General features: G+C 45.4%; 1 protein-coding gene across 1 annotated transcript in view; it reads right to left on the bottom strand.

Annotated features, from left to right (window-relative positions):
* Positions 1–21,179, bottom strand: part of LOC126152281 (clumping factor A-like) — a 32,211-nt gene extending 11,032 nt beyond the window's left edge. Inside the window, exon 1 of the mRNA XM_049915997.1 lies at positions 21,089–21,179. Within this exon, the coding sequence (XP_049771954.1) occupies positions 21,089–21,179 (91 nt within the window). The remainder of the gene's footprint in view (positions 1–21,088) is intronic.
* Positions 21,180–24,711: the final 3,532 nt, after the last annotated feature.

The raw sequence follows: 24,711 nt of genomic DNA, 5'->3' as shown, positions 1-24,711 counted from the left end.
GGTTCCTCCTTCATCTAAACAACATTCTTCCAAGAAGGCTACAAAGAAACCCAGTTCCTCTCCTCCGCCAAGGCGTGCCCCCTCTACAGCACCACCTGGCGGAAATCGCCCTCGGCCATCTTCTGTGTCGCCGAGGCGCACTGCTGGTGGCCGGTCAACCGGCCGATCGCTGGTGGCAGGGACTGCTCCTGACCAACTTATGGATCAGGATCTTCTGCCTTCGGCTGAATGCCATTCCATGCTGTCGGTTGCTAGCTCCGAGCAGTCTTTGAGTTGACAGCAACTTTGGTCACATTCCTCCATTCTCTTTTCACCCCATGTCCATTATCCACTGGAATATCCGCGGCATTCGAGCCAATCGGGATGAATTGTCGGTCCTCTTACGCTCCTACTCGCCGGTCATTTTCTGTCTTCAGGAAACAAAGCTGCGTCCCCATGACCGCTTTGTTCTCCCTCATTTTCAGTCTGTCCGATATGATCTCCCCTCTGTTGAAGGCTCTCCAGCCCATGGAGGACTCATGATTCTTCTCCGTGATACTCTCCATTATCACCCAATCCCCTTAAACACTTCCTTCCAAGCTGTCGCCGTCCGTCTTTCACTTTCCGGATACACGTTCTCTCTTTGTACTGTATATATTCCATCGTCCACACCAATGGCACGAGCTGATCTCCTTCATCTTCTTGGTCAGCTTCCACCCCCCTATTTGCTGGTTGGGGACTTCAATGCCCACCACCCGCTTTGGGGATCTCCACACCCTTGTCCACGTGGCTCCGTATTGCTAGACGTCTTCCACCAAGCGGATCTAGTTTGCCTCAACACTGGGGTCCCCACATTTTTGTCTGCCTCCACGACAACCTTATCTCATTTGGACCTTGCGGTCGGTACTGTTCCGCTAGCTCGGCGCTTCGAATGGTTCGCCCTTGATGATACACACTCGAGTGACCACTTTCCATGTGTCCTCAGACTGCAGCCTCAACTGCCATATATGCGCCCGCGACGCTGGAAGTTTGCCCAAGCCGATTGGACACTTTTTTCGTCTCTCGCGACATTCGATGACCGTCGCTTTCCCAGCGTCGACGATGAGGTCACACACATTACCGACGTTATCCTTACAGCTGCGGAACGTTCAATACCACGCACCTCCGAATTGCCCCGGCGCCCCCCAGTTCCTTGGTGGAACGAGGCATGCCGTGACGCAATACGTGAGCGGCGACGTGCTCTTCGCATTTTCCGTCACCATCCTACTTTGGCCAACTGTATCCGCTATAAGCAGCTCCGTGCGCGATGCCGTCGCGTCATCCGCGATAGCAAGAAGGCAAGCTGGAAATTCTTTATTAGCTCATTTAACACCTTCACTCCCTCCTCGGAAGTTTGGAGTCGGCTTCGACGGTTCTCAGGCGCGCCTAGTTTCTCCCCGGTTTCTGGGCTCACTGTCGCGCATGATACCTTAGTGGACCCCGTCGCAATTTCTAACTCGTTGGGTCAGCACTTTGCTGAGATTTCGAGCTCTTCAAATTACCCGCCAGTGTTTCTCCCGAAGAAACGTGCAGCGGAAGCGCGACCTCTTGCTTTCTCCTCCCAAAATCACGAAAGCTACAATACTGTTTTCTCCATGCGGGAACTCCAACATGCCCTCTCTTCTTCTCGCTCCTCCGCCCCAGGACCGGATGGAATCCATGTCCAGATGTTGCTGCATTTATCAACCCATAGTCTGCGTTACCTCCTTCGCCCTTATAATCGAATTTGGACCGACAGTACCTTTCCCAGACGGTGGCGGGAAGCTATTGTCGTTCCCGTTCCGAAACCTGGAAAGGACAAACATCTCCCCTCTAGCTATCGTCCCATTTCTCTCACGAGTAGTGTCTGTAAGGTTTTGGAGCGTATGGTGAATTACCGTTTAGCTTGGTGGCTGGAATCCCGCAGTCTTTTAACACCAGCCCAATGCAGTGGGTCTGCACCTCTGGTGGCCCACAAATACCATAATCTCTACCAGGAGTACAGTGGGTCTGCTCTGTGATGACCTACCTACCAATATTCTTCAAAACTTAGACTGACTCTGCTGTAGGTTTGCTCTGTTGTCGCCTATTATCTTTCTGCACGTCAAGAGTCAGCACTGTCTTTCCGTTGGAAAGACAACACTACTTCTTCAAGACTGCATGGAAATTTACTACTTCCGTGTGCATTTTCTTTTGCATTTTGTGAAATGTGAAATGTAATTACTACTGTGATGAATGACCGGGACGGTCTTTATGAGAACAGTTTTTGCTTTTGACCAACATGAAAAGTGTAGGTTATTGTTAGTCAGAGCCATTCTTTTGTAGGGATTATTGAAAGTCAGATTGCGTTGGGCTAAAAAAAAATATTGTGTGTCAGTTTACTGTTGATTAGAATAAGTAAAGAGAGAAATGTCTGAGTACGTTCAGTTTTGCTCAGCTGTTTCAAAATCAAATAATGTAAAAGGTTTACCAGCACAGTAATTCATAAATTTATCTAAGAGGATGTTTCAACCATAAACTCGCCAGGAAGCTCAATCACGCACGTGTATTAGTTTTTGACTTGATTCTAGACCATTTAAGGTCAAATATACTAATCTTGAATAATGACCATCTATTTTATAAGGCCTGTATTGCCGGATGTTACAGATTAGATATAGACTTATTCCTAAGTTCAATCATGACCATTTGTGTGCTAAGTCAATAAGAAGTTCTTGTCTTGTAACCATAGCTAAGCAAGTGCTTAACTTCTAGACCTAGTCGTAATAATGACGATGTTGGCTTTATATTATTACTCCCACTCCTAAGTTCTTCTTAGGTGATTAAACTTCATGCTTAAGCACAAAAATTGTCCTAGATAGGCCATACCTTGGTAGCACATTTCTTCCTCATATCATGACCAATTAACACTTCATAAATGTTAAGACAGTCGGTCTAATTACGTCGTGCACAGGTTAACATATACGCCCTTTTCCTAAGCTGTGTGTGTGTGGGGGGGGGGGGGGGGGGGGCGTTGAGCATGGAAGGGAATAACTCTGAAGGCTGTAGAGCAAAAGAGAGCCGGCCGCGCTGGTCGAGCGGTTCTAGACGCTTCAGGGCTGAACCACGCGGCTGCTGCGGTCGCAGGTTCGAATCCTGCCTCGGGCATGGGTGTGTGTGATGTCCTTAGGTTAGTTAGGTTTAAGTAGTTCCAAATCTAGGGGACTGACGACCTCAGATGTTATGTACCATAATGCTTAGAGTCATTTGAACCATTTTTTGAAGAAAAAGAGAAGGAAGAAGTTTTATAAGATTCCTTGTTATGGATACATATCAGAGAGGAGTGAAAAAAAGTGATGTCTGCCAACATAGCACCGTCGTTTCTCGTACCAAAGAATTTGGGCATTAGATTAAGAGGATATGAAATCTTCAATAAGGATCTCCTCTCCTATCCCAAAGTGTATCGTACTGACTGCGATAAAAACTAGTTGTTTAAGAGCAGATACATTAGCGACACAGTCAGGTACTTTTATACGAGTATTAAAGAACATAAAGACCTGGCTAATTCCAGGTCAGCTCTGACAATGCGTTTGGCTGACAACAGGCATCAGCTGCAGTAGGTTAGCGGTAACTTGACCGTCTCACACACTACAGAGAAAGGTCGGATACTGAATGTTATGGAGGAAATTGAAATCTTAAAAAGTCTTTATTCCTGCCATATTGATCCAATTAGTGAACGAACAGACCAGTATCACAAAAATACACTCCTGGAAATGGAAAAAAGAACACATTGACACCGGTGTGTCAGACCCACCATACTTGCTCCGGACACTGCGAGAGGGCTGTACAAGCAATGATCACACGCACGGCACAGCGGACACACCAGGAACCGCGGTGTTGGCCGTTAAATGGCGCTAGCTGCGCAGCATTTGTGCACCGCCGCCGTCAGTGTCAGCCAGTTTGCCGTGGCATACGGAGCTCCATCGCAGTCTTTAACACTGGTAGCATGCCGCGATAGCGTGGACGTGAACCGTATGTGCAGTTGACGGACCTTGAGCGAGGGCGTATAGTGGGCATGCGGGAGGCCGGGTGGACGTACCGCCGAATTGCTCAACACGTGGGGCGTGAGGTCTCCACAGTACATCGATGTTGTCGCCAGTGGTCGGCGGAAGGTGCACGTGCCCGTCGACCTGGGACCGGACCGCAGCGACGCACGGATGCACGCCAAGACCGTAGGATCCTACGCAGTGCCGTAGGGGACCGCACCGCCACTTCCCCGCAAATTAGGGACACTGTTGCTCCTAGGGTATCGGCGAGGACCATTCGCAACCGTCTCCATGAAGCTGGGCTACGGTCCCGCACACCGTTAGGCCGTCTTCCGCTCACGCCCCAACATCGTGCAGCCCGCCTCCAGTGGTGTCGCGACAGGCGTGAATGGAGGGACGAATGGAGACGTGTCGTCTTCAGCGATGAGAGTCGCTTCTGCCTTGGTGCCAATGATGGTCGTATGCGTGTTTGGCGCCGTGCAGGTGAGCGCCACAATCAGGACTGCATACGACCGAGGCACACAGGGCCAACACCCGGCATCATGGTGTGGGGAGCGATCTCCTACACTGGCCGTACACCACTGGTGATCGTCGAGGGGACACTGAATAGGGCACGGTACATCCAAACCGTCATCGAACCCATCGTTCTACCATTCCTAGACCGGCAAGAGAACTTACTGTTCCAACAGGACAATGCACGTCCGCATGTATCCCGTGCCACCCAACGTGCTCTAGAAGGTGTAAGTCAACTACCCTGGCCAGCAAGATCTCCGGATCTGTCTCCCATTGAGCATGTTTGGGACTGGATGAAGCGTCGTCTCACGCGGTCTGCACGTCCAGCACGAACGCTGGTCCAACTGAGGCGCCAGGTGGAAATGGCATGGCAAGCCGTTCCACAGGACTACATCCAGCATCTCTACGATCGTCTCCATGGGAGAATAGCAGCCTGCATTGCTGTGAAAGGTGGATATACACTGTACTAGTGCCGTCATTGTGCATGCTCTATTGCCTGTGTCTATGTGCCTGTGGTTCTGTCAGTGTGATCATGTGATGTATCTGACCCCAGGAATGTGTCAATAAAGTTTCCCCTTCCTGGGACAATGAATTCACGGTGTTCTTATTTCAATTTCCAGGAGTGTATTTTAGTTAATTATGACATTATCCAGACAGATTAAGGTGTCCAAGAAACGTAATATTTTTCCTCGTTTATTTAAATGATGTGATACTTCCGTTTTCTTTCTGCTGTTGCCTGCCGCATTTCCACCATAAACAATTCACCAATCTCCTGTCTGTTTCGTACCGCGCTTGAGCTTGTGTCGCATATGACTGTAGTACTCACGAGTAGTATTTACTATTACCCTGTTTTCCTGTTGGTGTTCCCGGTCGCGCAACACAGGGGAACAGTTGACACTGAATTCTTGTAAGTAATTCCACGCATTATGCGATTTCTCTGCCCTCCCCCCCCCCCAATTTTTTGCATTTTGCATGTTTTAATATGTTGGTAACTTTCGGTGTCTGGTCGTGATGTCTGTTTTTCGGATTATTTTGGGTCCCTTTTACCCTTTTCACACGGAATCTTTGGTTCCAAGACAACGTTGGGGTGAGGATACACTCAGATGCTAAGAGATTTTATTTTGTAAGTAACGCCCGGTTCTCTGTTTTAATTTAAGTTTGAAATTTTAGCTGCATAGTTCCTTATTTGATATTTCAAACATGAGGATTCCTCCCTTTCGCTGGTGACGTGATATTTTTACTACTGCAGTCTACAACAGACGATGGAACTGTAACCGTTCCGAAACCGGCCGTGTTCCCAGTGTAAGGTTGTGGATTGAGCAGCTGTCCTGCGATTTTCTTCATTTTTCAAAATGAACACGTAACTAATTGAACTGACGTATCGTTGGAGGTGCAATGTTGAGCGCAAAAGTTCTCTTAAGAGTACTCGGAGAAGAAAGAAGCATTGCCAAATTTTAGCTACAGTTTGCATTCCGTTTCAATGAAAAGCTGTGATGATGTCTGTTAGTTAAAATAATTTGCATCCAGCTCTTAAACTCTTATTCAGCCATTTATTTATGTGGAACATAAACATATTGCGCAGAAAGTTGCGTCACTGTCTACGCAGGTACAGATCTTAACCATGCACGCAAACCTGTTTACATTCCACAGTCCGTAAGAAGTAGAATATATAGTATTTCACCGGCTGGAAGTAATATTCGTGTTAACGCATTATTACATCAGTTTAACAGTTTTATCTGTAGTCATCAATGTAAGCTCCTTCACACCCATCTAGTCGAGAATGAGCGACGTCTGGAAGTGGCAGATCCTCAACGCAATCAGCTCTGAGCGGAAGCATTCAATCGTTTTGGCATCGTTAAATAATTGTTATTGATTTCTTTCTGTTATTGCTTTCATCACTGTTACTGCTGATCGGCTACATGCTTTTTATTGAGTACCAGCGAGCAGCTTCTAGTACAGTTTCTTGTCCATCATATAGAGTCGTTTACTTAGCAGTGAAATACTTCTGGGTTAAAATACCGAAACGCAGAGTTGCGTGGGTGTAAACAAATCATATGACAGGATAAAAAGTGATCCAGATAAATTCAGTGAGATATACAGAATGTGCGATAATAATTCATATTCTGAACCAATATTAATTAAATAATTAACAAATGATGTCAAATATTTCTCGCGAAGAAAATACTTCCGACAAGTGACAGTATATGCTTAGCCATAGCAGTAGCAGCGCATTTCCTATAACGTGTGTTGACAAGGAGGCGGGGCTACTTTATGCACACCTTAAAAAAGTAAAAAAAAAATCATTGTTGTAACATACGTAAACTTAAAGAGGTACTATTGTGTTAGTAGGGTCCAGAATGTGAAAATATCTTTTAGCACACTCTTATCAAAACCAACGTCACGCCTACTGCTGATAGTAAGATTTAACTTTTGTGGTTATATTTAACTAAAAAATTTAAAAGATTTATCGAATTTGGTAGAAGTGTTCACGAAAAACAATAAATTAACTTTGATCTAAATTTTAAAATAGAAAGTACGTGACTAGATTACAGTATTTTCAAAGGATAGGCATAAAGTAAATACGGTTAAAAAGCAAGTGGTAAAGTCACCAAACTATACAAAAAACTGTACCTCTTTCTGTTCATGTCAGCATTTACCGAAAGAGAATTATTAGTGATGGGTGTAAACCATAGGGAACTTCAATAAATTTAAATAAAAAATTGTTCAGTTATTTAAACATAAGTTTGTTATGTAGTTCCTGTTTTTAACTTTTTACATCAACCATAAATGTTACTTAATACCGGAAGCACGAAAATCTAGTGTTTAATTACATACGTACATACATTTGGAAAATAATTCATTTGCAGAAAATTACATTTCATTCATCTCTCCTTGCAATAAGATATGTTATTGGTCTAAAAAATTCGGCAATCCTAGTCATTTTTCATGTGTGATCGAAAAGGCTGAAAAATTATCAATGAAACCCGCAGACTGAGTGAAAACTTTCATATAAATAACATAACTAACAGTCGGTTATCTCACAATAACATAACTGATTCAAATGGCTCTGAGTACTATGGAACTTACATCTGAGGTCATCACACACATCCCTGCCCGAGGCAGGATTCGCACCTGCGACCGTAGCAGCAGCGCGGTTCCGGACTGAAGAGCCTAGAACCGCTCGGCCACAGCGGTCGGCTAACATAACTGACAGTCGGTTATCTCACGATAAGTAAAACCACTAAAATTCAGAGAATGAGTGAAAAGCATTCATACAAGTGACGTAGCAACAGAGAATTGTTTCATTCGAGTGAAAAAGAAAACAGACTGAATGAAAAAAGTCTACTGGCCAATGGGTTGTTGAAGCTAGTCATTAGTCCCATCACTAAGAGACCACAGATGATCGTCATGCCGTATCAACACCAATTGGCTTTAAACCTGGGAAGAATACCTGTGTCAGTGAATTTTGGTCCATCTCAGCCAGTCCGCGAGTGAACTTAGAGAAGGGAACTGCCTGCAATGGCCATCGAATCGGGTACCTCGCAAAAGGCCATTGCTCACAGCGGTACATAAAGGATGAGTGTGATGGGGTGTGAAGGGTCACGATTTTGCCTCTTTTGAAGCGATACAAAGCACCAAATGCACTGATGGCCCGGTGAGACATTTGTTTAACCCGCAGTGTCGTGAAGATTCAGTACAAGCAGGAGGTGGCGCCCTGATAGTTTAAGGCTACCTTTGGTGCCATTACTTGGATACACTGCTTACGCCTACTGTGAAGATGAAGTTTCAACATTAGCCTTTCCCCCGCAGCATTGTTTGTGTACGTGTTTGATACATATATAACATACATCTCTTCCTCCTCCCCCTCTGTGTTCACCTTTTCTTCCTCACCACCCACATCATCGTTCTAAATCTATACGACCATCTCCTCCTCCATACTTTGTCTTTCCATTTCCTGTTCCCCTTTCTTTGTCCATCTCCTCCGATCCTCTCTCTGACTACATCTTATCCCCCTCCATCTGTCAGTATCCCTCTGCCCTCTTCCTTTTCTACTTGCCGGTTACCCTTTACACCTGACTTCTGCATCTCCGCCCCGTCAGTTTATATCTCATCCTTTCCTGTCGATCTGCCTGTTCCCACCTTGCTCGGCTCACTGTCCATCTCCTCCACCACTCTCTGTCTATCTACTCCTCTCCCATTTCTCTGTCTAGATAGTTCTCCCCATCCCTCATTTCTCTGCTCAGCCATGCCCATCTGCAGGTGTAACCTCTGCAAGGCTTGCTGATGCTGACCACGCAACACTCCTCGTCCCCTCTCTGTCTCCACCTCCCCACACTATCCATCTCATCCTCCCTCCCCCCCCCCCTCTCTCTGTCAATCTCCACACACTCGCTGTCTATTCCCTCCTACTCCTTTTCTCTGTCTCTTTTCCTGATATGTAGTGTGCATTGTAGAGCAGTGTTGTAAGGCATGCAGATACGTTTTCCGCATCATCCATGACATGAAGGGCAGCCTTTCTGCCAGGGAATGGAAAAAATACGTTTGTGTCCGCATCTCCGCTCCTATTGGAGCTACGAGGTTATGAACCACACAGTGTTGATACTCGTGAGACCTGGTGTTTCTGTGCGAAGGTTGATATCCATCTAGGGGTTTATGAGTACACTACTGGCCATTAAAATTGCTACACCAAGAAGACGAAGTGCTATAGACGCGAAATTTAACCGAAAGAATGAAGATTCTGTGATATGTAAATGATTAGCTTTTCAGAGCATTCACACAAGGTTGGCGCCGGTGGCGACACCTACAACGTGCTGACATGAGCAAAGTTTCCAACCGATTTCTCATACAAAAACAGCAGTTGACTGGCGTTGCCTGGTGAAGCGTTGTTGTGATGCCTCGTGTAGGGAGGAGAAATGCGTACCATCACCCTCGATAAAGGTCGAATTTTTAGCCTATTGTGATTGCGGTTTATCGTATCGCGACATTGCTGTTCGCGTTGGTCGAGATCCAGTGACTGTTAGCAGAATTCGGAATCGGTGGGTTCAGGAGGGTAACACAGAAGGCCGTGCTGGATCCCAGCGGCCTCGTATCACTAACAGTCGAGATGACAGGCATCTTATCCGCATGGCTGTAACGGATCGTGCAGCCAAGTCTCGATCCCTGAGTCAACAGATGGGGGGCGTTTGCAAGGCAACAACCATCTGCACGAACAGTTCGCCGACGTTTGCAGCAGCTCGGAGACCATGGTTGCGGTTACCCTTGACTCTGCATCACAGACAAGAGCTCCTGCGATGGTGTACTCAACGACGAACCTGGGTGCACGAATGGCAAAACGTCATTTTTTCGGATGAATCCAGGTTCTGTTTACAGCATCATGATGATCGCATCCGTGTTTGGCGACATCGCGGTGAACGCACATTGGAGGCGTATCACCCGGCGTGATGGTATGGGGTGCCATTGCCTACACCTCTCGGTCACCTCTTGTTCGCATTGACGGCACTTTGAACAGTGGACGTTACATTTCAGATGTGTTACGACCCGTGGCTCTACCCTTCATTCGATCCGTGCGATACCCCGCATTTCAGCAGGATAATGCACGACCGTATGTTGCAGGACCTGTACGGGCCTTTCTGGATACAGAAAATGTTCGGCTGCTGCCCTGGCCAGCACATTCTCCAGATCTCTCACCAATTGAAAACGTCTGGTCAATGGTGGCCGAGCAACTGGCTCGTCACAATACGCCATTCACTACTTTTGATGTACTATGGAACTATGGTATCTTGTTCAAGCTGCATGGACAGCTGAACCTGTACACGTTCTTACGGACAGAGGTGGTTGTTCTGGGTACTGATTTCTCAGGATCTGTGCACCAAAATTGCGTGAAAATTTAATCACATTTCAGTTCTAGTATAATATATTTGTCCAACAAATACCCGTTTATCATCTGCATTTCTTCTTGGTGTAGCAATTTTAATGTACAGTAGTGTAGATCCCAGACACACAGGAACACTTTGCTTTATATATAGAGATACTATCGCTGACCAAGTGATGCCCTTTCGTCTACATCTTTACAATGTTTATCCAGAGGATACTATAGCATTCCCCAACGACAATAGTCATCTTCACCGAGCTGCACGCATATGTTCCTGGTTTGACAACCATTGAAGCACCATATTGCAACCTCGGCTGTCGCACTAAATTACCTGATCGTAACTCATACAATATGCCTAGGACTCATTCGAGCAGAAGGTGGAATGCAGAATCCAATACCCCCTTAAACTGGTACTCCTATGGGATCTAATCATCAGTCACTGGCTTCATCTGGATTTGGCAAATCTATATGAACTTGTGGACTATCTTCCTCGCCAAATTGAGGCCATTCTCAAGGCTAGAGACTGTGTTACACGATAACAGACTGAGACTCTCGTAGGTGACTTCTTTTTTGTCCTATGTGCTTTTCTCTTTTACGCTGAAAGATCGCAGAACTAAGAGCAACTTTGCGGCGTACGTCACTCAAACTGGCACTGAATCATTTTCATTAAGACTGTCGCTGTTTCATTGCAAGCTGCCCTGCAGAGAAACGACGAAGAGAACTAAGCATCACCATGAGTGGAACGTTCGGTCACCAGACAATTCTGGCGAGTGGGGCTGCGAACATTGACCGGGGTAATTCCCTCGTGCAGGCAAAACCAGATTAGCAGTGCGTCGTCTGCAGTGCGAGTACAATAGCCACCGATTATCCGATAACTGTAGCGGGAGAGCGATCAAGTACGGTCGCAGGGCAGCCCGTCGGTGTTCGATGGCTCTTCTGTTCTCCTCATCGAAAGGGAATTGCGAATGCGGATGGAAACGGGCCCACCGCTTTGCTCAAAAGTAATCTGATACTTCCGTCCCCTGTTTCACGTCACGTATAGATGTTTTAGCCGTGTGTCGAGCAGCTGTCGGTATCTCAATTACAACTGGTGTCCAAAACTTAAGGACGAAAGTAACTTTCAGATGACGTGTCATTGCAAAAATGAAAGTTGAACCACACAGAGAAAGAACTGCTGCAGTATGGCACAGAAGATAAATGAAAAGAAATATCCAAGGAAACCAACACAAATGACAGTTATTCGAAGACAATAATTACATTGTAGCCCCCGAATTATGATGGTACCCTGAACATTACAAACTGCAGGAAATGTCCTTTATAAGGTGTATGCTCACCACGGACGACAATTTCTGCTCTGTAATAAGCTCCCATGCTGGCCACAAGGTTGTGAAGGTGTTCTTGCGTCATGCCAAAAGCGCTGTTAACAACTGCTGCATGGTCATTCTGCATGTAGATGTGCTGCAGTACCTCTCTACAGCGCATCTAACAGTCGTGGGAACGGGCAGGGCAGTCCATTCGGCGAATATCCTCTCGATCCAAGAGCCTGTCCACTTGTGCCATTCGATGCAGTCGCTCATTGGCATCCATGAAAATGAAATCAGGGACGACTGACCTGTGAGAGTACCGGGCTGAAAGACTTGGAGGTTGGTATGTAGCCTCATGAAGTAAGAGTAGGGCACGTAATGCACACAGGAACATGGTCTAACGTGACCGTTTTGATGGATCCAGTGCTATTGTGTGAGGGAGCGTAATGTTGCACGTGCTTACTGACCTCTAAGTGTTTGAACATGGTACACTCACTCGTCAACTGTACTCCGTTCCGATGTGCACCATGAGGAGTGCATTCGTCCCTGATTTCATTTTTGTGGCTGATTATGCGCGACCGCATCGAAGAGTAAGGTGGAGAAGCTCTTGGAGCGAGAGTATATTCGGCGAATGGCCTGGCCTACCCGTTCCCTCGGAAATAATCCCATCGAACTTTGAGGGGACATACTGCAGCGTGTCCGCATCCACCAACGACTACAGCAGTCGTCTACTGCGCTGGTCAAGAGAAGGAACACTTTACCACAAATCTTATTCCGAACATGTGAGCACTTTGCAGAACATGAATGGGCGTCCATGCTGGCAACACACCTCAACAACAACAACAACAACAATGTCCCGTCGTTTGTAATGTCCAGGGGATCATCATGAATCGCGATGACTTCAGTGCAACACAGTCCTCGAATAAAAGTGCCATTTCTGTTCTTCTCACTGCGTATTTCTTTCACTTAGCTTCTGTATTATACTCCAGCAGTTCCTTTTATGTATGGTCCAAGTTTCAATGACCTATGTTGCTTGGCAGGGACACATCATGCGAAAGCTATTTTCCTCCTTACGTTTTGCGCACTAGCGTATTACCTGTTCAGGAGAAAGGAAGTTTACTCCACAGGAATCAAGAAGGATGCTGCAAACAGAGATATTGTGTGACTCAGCTCAGTATGTTCGTCCATGAGATAAAGAGCTATATTGAATGCCACAAACTCTGATGTCGTGTTCCTTGACTCACAGAAGGCATACGATACAGTTCCCCACTGTCGCTTAGTGAAAAAATACGAGCTACAGATCTAATAAATTTAACAGTATGTAATTTTGTGTTTCAAATGGTTCAAATGGCTCTAAGCACTATGGGACTTAACATGTGAGGTCATCAGTCCCCTAGACATAGAACTACATAAACCTAACTAACCTAAGGACATCACCCACATCCATGCCTGAGGCAGGATTCGAACCTGCGACCGAAGCAGCAACGCGGTCCCGGACTGAAGCGCCTAGAACCGATCGGCCACAGCGGCCGGCAATTAATTTCATCACTCTTTCCAATATCACGATATCTTAACAGAACAACAAGATGTATATCGTATAGAAACCGCATTTAACGTAATAAATAAAAATTCTATTGATTACCACGACCTACAGCATGGCAATTCAGTTGAACAAATAGGGATTTTATTAGGTATAGAAGAGTGTCACGCACTAAGAAACACAGGGTACCGGGGTATAAGTGCATATATTTTTATATGTGGTACTTTTATATGTATACACATCTGTGTTTGTTGTTTTTTCTCTATGTCTAACACCCCACTTGCCAACATCTCACATAATTTGCTGCCAGATGCTTTCTGCATGGTCATAACTGCACCAGTAAGTAAACTGCACCTGTTAGTACAGACTAATGTTTTCTCACGCCCCCATACCTCAATACCTGAGCCGGCCGCGGTGGCCGAGGGGTTCTAGGCGCTACAGTCCGGAACCGCGCGACCCCTACGGTCGCAGGTTCGAATCTTGCCTCGGGCGCGGATGTGTGTGATGTCCTTTGGTTAGTTAAGTTTAAGCAGTTCTAAGTTCTAGGGGACTGATGACCTCAGATGTTAAGTCCCGTAGTGCTCAGAGCCATTTGAACCATTTTTTTTCAATACCTGAACTGCTGCCTAGGGGAAAATAGCATTGACTTGCTCTTACCACATGCACTTGGAGATGCCAACCAATCTACAACCATGCTCTTTGTAAGAGCTATAATTATTAGTCTGTAAATGGCGTATACATTGATGTAATGTTATTCAATACTCCTTACCCAGTCATCAGTACAAATATTTGCAATGCAGACCCTATTCATTGTTTCTCCATAAAACAGAACAATTCTATCGAGATATTATTACTGCTCACTTTTTTAAGGATTAGTGTCGACGCAGAGAGTAGCATTAAGTCTGGGTAGCACATATAATTGACGAGGGTAAGTTAAAATGGAGGGGGAGGGGCGGTGTCAGAAAGGTGTTAATAGCGTCGACCTGCAGGGAATGAACGGTGCATTCCACTTTCAAACACGAAATTATTGCCATATTTGCTGCGGCGCTGTTCAACAGCGGCGAGAGGCGGTAACGCCGCGCACAATTAAGGGAAGCTACGCCATTTCCATAATAGTCGCCGCTGTTTACTTAGCGCAGTTTAGCACGGAGGCGCCCCTCTCCCCTCCACCTCCACCCCCACCCCACCCCACCTCACCCCCACCCCCAGCACCATGCAATTACCAGGTGCGTCCACGCAGCTACACGCCTACGCACGCGGATACGCCATTATCATTTACGCACCTTATCCCGCGGGTCTGTGAACGAGGATGTGTCAGTAGTATTACTCTGAATGCGTGACTAAAACAATGTGTCGAATTAAGTGGCCTATTTTTCAAACAGAAACAGCAACCGGAAATCATGAGAGAGAACAGTCTGTCAACAAAACGAAGCGCTGATTAAATTTTTGTGGCTGCGATTCACAGTAACACAAAACATCACCGCCAATAAAAAAACCTATGTATTCATGAAATCCAATACTGAAATTTCGCTCATGTGTACGTTTTCTATTGCAGCACAGGTAAATTATCTGGTTCACTCTTTGTCATAATGTTGAAAAGACCTGAAATTTATATACACTGTGATGAGAAACATTCTGAAAAGGTTGTAAGGTAGTTGCAGAGTACGGTACGTTGTGTTCATAAATAGTTTGTTGAAAAAAAATTCGATACGTTGCGGCATCTACGAGTTAATAGGCACTGACGTTAGTCAATCATACCTTTGCGAGCGCAAAATTCAAGCGACTCCCTCCCAATGCATACAGTTACATCCAGTTTTTCTCATAGCAGACGTCAGTAGTGATCAACCGTGTTCCTACCACCCATTAGCGGGTGTTCCAGATTGCCTGGTGGGACGTAGGGGTTAAAGCAATTTTCATGAAATTTTCATAAAATTTTGACATAAATTATTTGATAAGTAACTGTTATTATGTACTTTGACATGCTGCAAAATGGCTTTATGAATTTTAAATTTAAGTTTACTTTCTTACTTTATAAATCACATTTACTGCAGAACTGATGGCTGGTTAAAATATTTTACTACTACTACTACTGATGATGATGATGATATTTGGTTTGTGGGGCGCTCAACTGCCCGGTTATCAGCGCCCGTACAAATTCCCAACCTTTACTCAGTCCAGTCTCGCCATTCATGAATGATGATGAAATGATGCGGATAACACAAACACCCAGTCATCTCGAGGCAGGTCAAAATTCCTGACCCCGCCGGGAATCGAACCCGGGAACCCGTGCTCGGGAAACGAGAAAGCGACCTCGGGACCACGAGCTGCGGACATTTTACTCTTAACACAGGTACAAAAGTGGGCAGTAGAGGAAAAGGTTGACTAACCCTGTCATAGATGACAACGCACAAGACTGTTCGGCCTTTGGCTCTTGTTCCATCCTTACTACTGTCACATGTCCAAATTTTGCACCGGTCTCTTATTTAGGAAACCAAACGAAGAACGTGTGTGCCAACACCGTCTCTGGTGGGCCATTTTAATTTGCGCACTTAATGGCCTGATAGGCTAGCTCGGAAACGGCGCAACGAATCGAATTTTTTCTTAACAATTATTTCTCAGCCCAATCTTCCCTGCAACGCACTTTTAAGCTTTTCGCACTATTTATGACCACCGTGTATATCATCACATTCATAGGCAGAGCATGTCACCCTGGTGGCTTCTTTTGCATAAATAATATCAAACTACTACGCACTTTCACTGCTTGATACCATCGAATACGCTATTAGTATCACGGTTTTATTGAAATGTAAATTTCTTTGCACTGATAGTGAGCTGCACTCTCACGAAATTTTACGCAAGACCGTACCTAGTACCTTCGTTTAAAGATACTGTACCTCTTAACTTGTGTTGAATATTCGTCACAGGTTATGTACATACATGTCGTATATCGACTGCCCTAATCCTTCCTGAAAACCCTTTATTTCTTATCTAGTTAATTCCACATACATGCAGTTGCCATCAAACAGTGAACATACGTAGTGGTTTAATGCACTTATCCGAAAGATGACAGCAACAATAAATACTCGGCCTATGGATGTGATGATGACATGTAGGCCTATACTTATCATATACGTTTAAAATATTGACATACTGAGGCGTAGCGCAGTATACCAATCCTGCCTTGGAGGCGGTTAAGTGGGAGATGTGTCTCAGAGCTGGATAGTGACAGATGGTGACGCGAGACCGGACGCGCACGAAGTTTATGTACCAGCGGATAGAGGACAATATTGGACAGGGGACTGATTTAGTCTCGATTGTGCCCACTAGAGTGCGCTAAAGTAACAATGTTTTTCATAAACTGTTCTAGTATTTTAATAAAGTATTATTATGTCTTTTTGTCTAGGTAAAATGTTATAAATGTGTTTTAGCAGTATGAATGATGCGTGAGTGTGGTTTAAGGTTAATATGAACAGAATTGTTTAACGAGTTACGTAGTGGGATTTAGTGTGGGAACATTTCGAAGTATGGATGTGGACAAAGGGGATTTTGTAGCACAGATTTGTAAAGTAAGTTTATGGTAAAGGGAAAGTTAATTCAGATATAAATAACAATAGTAAATAACTTTTTGCATAAACAAAACTTCAGTATATTAGATAATAACCTCGACAAAAAGTGCAGTCGTTAGGTTTACTATTTTGCGATTGGTTATTGATGAAAAGCGCGGACTGACGCGGGAGAATGTTGTTTTGCTATTGGTTGTTGAGTAAACTGACGAATGGTAAAGCAATATCCTTCGCGCGCCTTTCTCTGCTGGTAGAGAAGACTTGGAGTATTCTAGAGAAGGGTCGGAGCCTAGCCGTGAAACGGATCGGACGTGTGTAGTAGCAGTTCCGATGAAAATAAGTTGCCGGATCTAGCAGTGTTTCATACATCAAAAGTGTTGGAAAGTGACGGCATAATTATTTCGATGTGTGTGTAGAAACTTCGTAATTTTTAAGTGAATTTTGTGACGAGAAAAGACCCAAATTCCGCGTGGCGTATTGAGCAGGTCGGTGGGTAAAAACTGTGATTGCATTAGGTACCGACAGACTTAATATTTGGCGAGCATTCTCAATCAAAAACAATCCGTATTTTTGTAGCTATTAAGTTTTCGGGAAATGCAACACCATAAACTTGCTAACGTGAGTGAAAGGGATAGTGAGTGACTGCATTAAGACTAGCACGGGCTTGGCAGTGATACTTGTTCACCTAAGTTTCAGAATATATTAAGGAAAAAATTCCAACCTTTCATTCCGTGTGAAAACTTTCTCCCGAAATGTAGATTTCGTGACTTCAATTGCAGCCTGGTTCACGTCGAAGTACAGTAGGTTTCGCTCGGCTTCCCTACTGATGATCTGAGACAATGTTCACAGGTAGGTGAAGGTTCGTCGTAAAGGGACGGAAAGAACCACGTCGCAGCAATGTGATGAAGCAAAAAATTCTATTGTACTCAACTTGAAAATGGCCACACAGACAGCGATGAGCTCTTGAAGGAAAAAAAATCCGAGTTTGTACCTAATTTTGGTTAAATAGTGACTTTTTGGGGCATGAAGGCTTCATGAATATCTAGTTGTGTAAAGTATTTAAGCTGAATATCATTGTACTCAAAAGGAAACTTTAGTCTATTGAATCGATTCAGACTGCCGTTTTTGTTCGTACGTAACTTTCGGCTCTCAAGCTGTGTCAAATCGTTTCTTTCACAATATATCCCGAGGGATAGTAATTTCCAATACTCAGATACAGTCACTTAAATGTTGATTTTGCGTATGAGGTGGGGAGTGAAGTAGGAATGTTGGTGGTTCTGGCGAGGTCTCATGCCAATTGAAACATGACACTCGAAGAGTTCCTGTCTCTAGAAAACTCTATATTCCTGATATTCATCTTTTTTATCAAAAAGGTAACTGTGTTGTTCTCAGCGTATATGTTGAGCAACAATGCTGATGAATTACATATAAGCCGGCGGCTGTGGAGGAGCGGTTCTGGTTGCTTCAGTCCGGAACCGAGCTGCTGCTACATTCGCAGGTTCGAATCCTGCCTCGGGCATGGATGTGTGTAATGCCTTTAGGCTAGTTAGGTTTAAATAGTTCTAAGTCTAAGGGACTGATGTCCTCAGATGTTGAGTCCCATAGTGCTTAAAGCCATTTGAGCCAGTTACTTATAGGTATTTCTTGTTTAGCTTATATGTTGAAGAAACAATAAAGTACGAGAGAGAACTTCAGAAGAAGAATAGAAGTGGAGAGGAAAGAGAAGCAATACGAAAGCTGGCAGATGACGATCCTTTCAGAAAGAAGTAATGAATAGTTACAAGGGAAATTCTCTATCGCAACCCGCCCCCTCCTCCCCCTCCCTCCGATTTAATTGTAAGATGACCCGGTGGATAACCCGTCAAAAACTCAACACAGATTAAGCATGTAAACAGGATGGAGGTGCACTCAACTGTGAAAAAAAGAAGCAAAATAGAGTGAACGCTCCCAGCTCAAGATGGGTAACATCGAGCGTGTTTGGATGGCTGTGGGCTCGTGGTCGTGTGGTCATGGTGTTGGACTCCGAAGAGCGAGATTCGTGTTCAAAATCTCTCGCGTGACGCATATCTTTTCCCTTCTTCTTCACAAAATTATGAACTGTCTGTCCGGTCATTGACGTGTCTGTTCGCAGCATTCAAGTCTGTGTCGCGGTGTAAAATCTGTTTGCAATAATTAGGTCCGCGGAAGGGATCTCCAGGTGTACATATCTTCTGTTTGTTCTACACAAGTACCACTCTGGAAGTTCTGACTCTTGAATTCCTTGTTTGTAACTTAGTTCACACAAGTTTGTTTGTTTGTTTTCATTTCTGCTAGAGGTCTATGTGGGATCTCGCCTGCTCTTACTATTCATCACATTTACATGTGACGGTAATATATTCTTACTGCGTGACTCAAAAAAAATGGTTCAAATGGCTCTGAGCACTATGGGACTTAACTGCTTTGGTCATCAGTCCCCTAGAACATTTGAACCACTTAAACCTAACTAACCTAAGGACATCACACACATCCATGCCCGAGGCAGGATTCGAACCTGCGACCGTAGCAGTTGCGCGGTTCCGGACTGAGCGCCTAGAACCGCTCGGCCACCGCGGCCGGCACTGCGTGACTCATATTCTGTAACAGGTGGATAGTATGGCAATTGCCAAGATTACCGAAGGAGAACGGACAGGCCAATGAGGGCACGGAAAGTTCATAACATTTTGAAAAATAAAAAAAAAAGGAATTGGGCAGGTGGGAGATTTGAACACGCATCTCCCGCTTTACAGTCCAACCCCGCGACCGCACAGCCCCAACGCAGCGGTTCCTGCGGTCCTCTCGATGTTGCATATCTTGAACTTGGAGCGTTCACTGTTTCTGTTACGCTTATCTTTAAACAGTCCCGTACTTCCCGTTTTCATGCTTGATCTATGGTCAATTTTCGACGAGCTATACATTGGGCCATTTTACCAATAAATCTGAGGGAGATCCGAATGGGAGTCTCCGTTGTTACAAGAGTTGTCTGGACTGAACAACCCGTTTAGAACATAACCAGTAACGTCTCCTTACTCATGATTTTTTAAGAAATCGATCCCCAATGTATAAAACAAATTGTGGTCTGAGTAACGGGCACTCCGCTTGAAGGAAAGCAAGGTTTTCACGCATCTCAAAATTTATTACGTCATATTTCCCGAATGATAAATTTTGCGGATGCATTCATTGTTGTATGTGGAGACTGTCTACAAAATGTGTTGCGAATAGAGTGAGTAGTAAAGAAGTAATCAATTAAAACGTCATTCCTGACCCGGAAGTTTTACTGCCTAAACTGCGAAAATGAAGTGAGGGACAAACTATTTCCTTTTATTATTTTATGCTGTGTGCCAGCGAGGAAAGGTTAGAAAAGGTTCCAAATTATGTGTACAGTTTGCTAGAAGTCGTTAGTTCTGTCACTCTGAAATACTGGACGGGTAGAGTCTGGGTCATTTGCACGACATGAGTTATGCTGACTCGAGATATACACATAGTTTCTAACTTTAATACGTAACGTTTAAGACCTTAACCTAAGATGACGTTCATACCTCTTAATGAGTAGACAATGACACTGTTTCAAATTTCGTCAGTAATTATATGAAAATCTAAAACTAAAATTTTTCAGTCTTTGGAAGCCTTTAGATATGCAACTGTGACTGGTTCAGCACTTAAGTCGTTTAGTGATACAAGTATGAGTCACTAATAAAATGTTTAAATGTGTGAATTTCTAAGGGACCAAACTGCTGAGGTCATCGGTTTCTAGACTTACACACTACTTAAACTGACTTAAACGAAATTATGCTAAGAACAACACACATTCCCCTGCCCGAGGGAGGACTCGAGCCTCCGGCGGGAAGGGCCGCGTAATCCATGACATAGCGCCTCAAACCTCGCGGCCACTCCGCCTGCCGAGTCACTAATAAATACCAGATTTCAACGAATGTTTCTTCTTCGCCATCACATAGTCGATGGGAGTACGAGGTCTCAGGTGGTAAAAATATCCAACAACAACACAATTAATAAATCAGAGTGTGACAGAATCCGTTCTGGATTTACACATCAGTTTTCTAACAGCAAATGTTGCGATTTTGAAACAACATTGACGATATGAGTAGAGATATAGTTTGCTTGAGAAGCTGTGTGCAGTAACTGCACTGCCATAGTAAACGGAATTATAAACGTGGCGTGATAATATCTGAAGAAGCACTCCCTCACCGCCAGACATAAGACTCAACCGATTTAATTCTGGAGTCCCATGGAGCAAAACTAACCTGCCGTGGAGGGGTCTTTCTGTGGAGTCTGTGTTCTGTGAATGAGTGGCTGAGTAGATCTCACCAGCTTCTTCTCACGAAATACTACCATTGTTTTCCAGATTGCATAATTATGGTCAGCAGTTGTGGCATATTTCAATTCACTACATTTTGCAATTAGTTTAGACGTAGATATCCATGTTGTATACCGTCTGCGTCCGAAGCAGAAATAAATAAATAACTTAATGGATCAGTGAACATCAACATAGATTTTAATCTTATTTAAGTTGGAAGTGAAATAAAAATAAATAGATGTGTAACAAAAAACGAGATGCTTTATTGTGAAAAGTTAAATTCGTGAACAGAAATTGTTCGTAAGAAAACGATTCTACCAATTAAAAGAAAAAATTGTGGAAGGTTAGAGAGCGAGGACCTGGGGGAGGAAGGGCCAAATACAAAAAAAAGTATTTTGCTTCATAAAGGAAAACGACAGAATCTACACAATGTTATTGAGTGGTGCTTCACTCATACATACATAATTTACAACTACACTCCTGGAAACGGAAAAAAGAACACATTGACACCGGTGTGTCAGACCCACCATACTTGCTCCGGACACTGCGAGAGGGCTGTACAAGCAATGATCACACGCACGGCACAGCGGACACACCAGGAACCGCGGTGTTGGCCGTCGAATGGCGCTAGCTGCGCAGCATTTGTGCACCGCCGCCGTCAGTGTCAGCCAGTTTGCCGTGGCATACGGAGCTCCATCGCAGTCTTTAACACTGGTAGCATGCCGCGACAGCGTGGACGTGAACCGTATGTGCAGTTGACGGACTTTGAGCGAGGGCGTATAGTGGGCATGCGGGAGGCCGGGTGGACGTACCGCCGAATTGCTCAACACGTGGGGCGTGAGGTCTCCACAGTACATCGATGTTGTCGCCAGTGGTCGGCGGAAGGTGCACGTGCCCGTCGACCTGGGACCAGACCGCAGCGACGCACGGATGCATGCCAAGACCGTAGGATCCTACGCAGTGCCGTAGGGAACCGCTCCGCCACTTCCCAGCAAATTAGGGACACTGTTGCTCCTGGGGTATCGGCGAGGACCATTCGCAATCGTCTCCATGAAGCTGGGCTACGGTCCCGCACACCGTTAGGCCGTCTTCCGCTCACGCCCCAACATCGTGCAGCCCGCCTCCAGTGGTGTCGCGACAGGCGTGAATGGAGGGACGAATGGAGACGTGTCGTCTTCAGCGATGAGAGTCGCTTCTGCCTTGGTGCCAATGATGGTCGTATGCGTGTTTGGCGCCGTGCAGGTGAGCGCCACAATCAGGACTGCATACGACCGAGGCACACAGGGCCAACACCCGGCATCATGGTGTGGGGAGCGATCTCCTACACTGGCCGTACACCACTGGTGATCGTCGAGGGGACACTGAATAGTGCACGGTACATCCAAACCGTCATCGAACCCATCGTTCTACCATTCCTAGACCGGCAAGGGAACTTGCTGTTCCAACAGGACAATGCACGTCCGCATGTATCCCGTGCCACCCAACGTGCTCTAGAAGGTGTAAGTCAACTACCCTGGCCAGCAAGATCCCCGGATCTGTCCCCCATTGAGCATGTTTGGGACTGGATGAAGCGTCGTCTCACGCGGTCTGCACGTCCAGCACGAACGCTGGTCCAACTGAGGCGCCAGGTGGAAATGGCATGGCAAGCCGTTCCACAGGACTACATCCAGCATCTCTACGATCGTCTCCATGGGAGAATAGCAGCCTACATTGCTGCGAAAGGTGGATATACACTGTACTAGTGCCGACATTGTGCATGTTCGTCAGAGATACCCTTGCCTCTGACGATACCCTTGCCTCTGACGATACCCTTGCCTCTGACGATACCCTTGCCTCTGACGATACCCTTGCCTCTGACGATACCCTTGCCTCTGACGATACCCTTGCCTCTGACGATACCCTTGCCTCTGACGATACCCTTGCCTCTGACGATACCCTTGCCTCTGACGATACCCTTGCCTCTGACGATACCCTTGCCTCTGACGATACCCTTGTATCGTCAGGAGTGCCACAGGGAAGTGTGGTAGGACCGCTGTTGTTCTCTGTACACATAAATGATAGGGCAGACAGGTGAGCAGCAGTCTGCGGTTGTTTGCTGATGATGCCGTGGTGTAAGGCAAGGTGTAGAAGTTGAGTGACTCTAGGAAGATACAAGACGACTCAGAAAAAAATTTGCAGTTGGTCTAAGTGAGAGCAGCTAGCCATAAACGTGGAACAATGTTAGTTAATCCTGAGTAGGAAGAACAAACCTGTAATTTTCGGATACACTATTACTAGTGTCCAGCATCACACAGCCAAGTCTATTAAATATCTGGACGTAACGTTGCAAAGCGATATGAGGTGGAACGAAAATGTGAAAACTGTGGAAGAGAAGGCAAATGGTTGACTTCGGTTTATTGGGAGAATTTTAGGTAAGAGTGGTTTACCTGTAAATGAGAACGCATATAGAACCCTGGTGCGACCTATGCTTGGGTACTGCCCGAGTGTTTGGGATCCGCACCATGTCGGATTGAAGGAGGACATCGAAGCATGTCAGAGGGGGGCTGCTTGATTTATTACCGGTAGCTTTGAACGACATGTAAGTGTTACGGAGATGCTTCGGGAACTCAAATGGGAATCCATGGAGGGTAGGCGGCATTGCTTTCGGGAAACATTATTCAGAAAATTTAAATATCGGCATTTGAAGCTGACTGCCGAATGATTCTACTGACGCCAACATACACTACGCATAAGGACCACGGAGATAAGATACGACATATTAGGTTTCATACGAAGACGTGCAGACAGTAGTTTTTCCCTCGCTCTTTATACGAGTGGAAGAGGAAGGTTCAAAATGACTCTGAGCACTATGGGACTTAACTTCTAAGGTCATCAGTCCCCTAAACTTGGAACTACTTAAACCTAACTAACCTAAGGACATCACACACACCCATGCCCGAGGCAGTATTCGAACCTGCGACGTAGCGGTCGCGCAATTCCAGACTGTAGCGCCTAGAACCACTCGGCCACCTCGGTCGGCTGAAGAGGAAGGGAAATAACAAGCAGTGTTACAGGATACCCTCCGCCACGCACCTTACAGTGGCTCGCGGAGTATTTATGTAGACGTAGATTTTCTTGGCGTAATACTTTGCTGCGTAGCCCTTTGCGTGTATACAGAACACCTGCGTGGGACAGAATCCACGAGTTTGGCTAGTCGCGCCTGAGGAATCTTCTTCCATGACTCACACAATTCTTTGTAGAAAGCGTCGCTGTTGGTGCAGTTTTGTTGGCGAACATGTGTATCCAGCTCGCTCCAAAGACTTTATATGCAATACTGGCCTCTGCCTCGCCATTCGAATACCTTGACTTTGCGCTGCTTCAGAACTGTGTTCAAATGCCATAAGTGTGCTTCGGATTGTTGTCGTGCTGAAATTGTCGATTACGATGTACATTCCGTCTTTCGGGAGCTATCATATGCTTTGTTAATATTTCACCATACTTCAGAGTGTCCATTACTCTACGATTCTACACGAGGGGACTTGCAACACTTCGTGAGAAACAGCCCCACATCATGGTACTGTCATTCCTCTT

The sequence above is a fragment of the Schistocerca cancellata genome, chromosome 2, assembly GCF_023864275.1.
Source record: "Schistocerca cancellata isolate TAMUIC-IGC-003103 chromosome 2, iqSchCanc2.1, whole genome shotgun sequence".
Taxonomy (NCBI): domain Eukaryota; kingdom Metazoa; phylum Arthropoda; class Insecta; order Orthoptera; family Acrididae; genus Schistocerca; species Schistocerca cancellata.
Note: the sequence above shows the minus strand (reverse complement) of the source record. Positions and strands in the feature narration are given on the sequence as shown.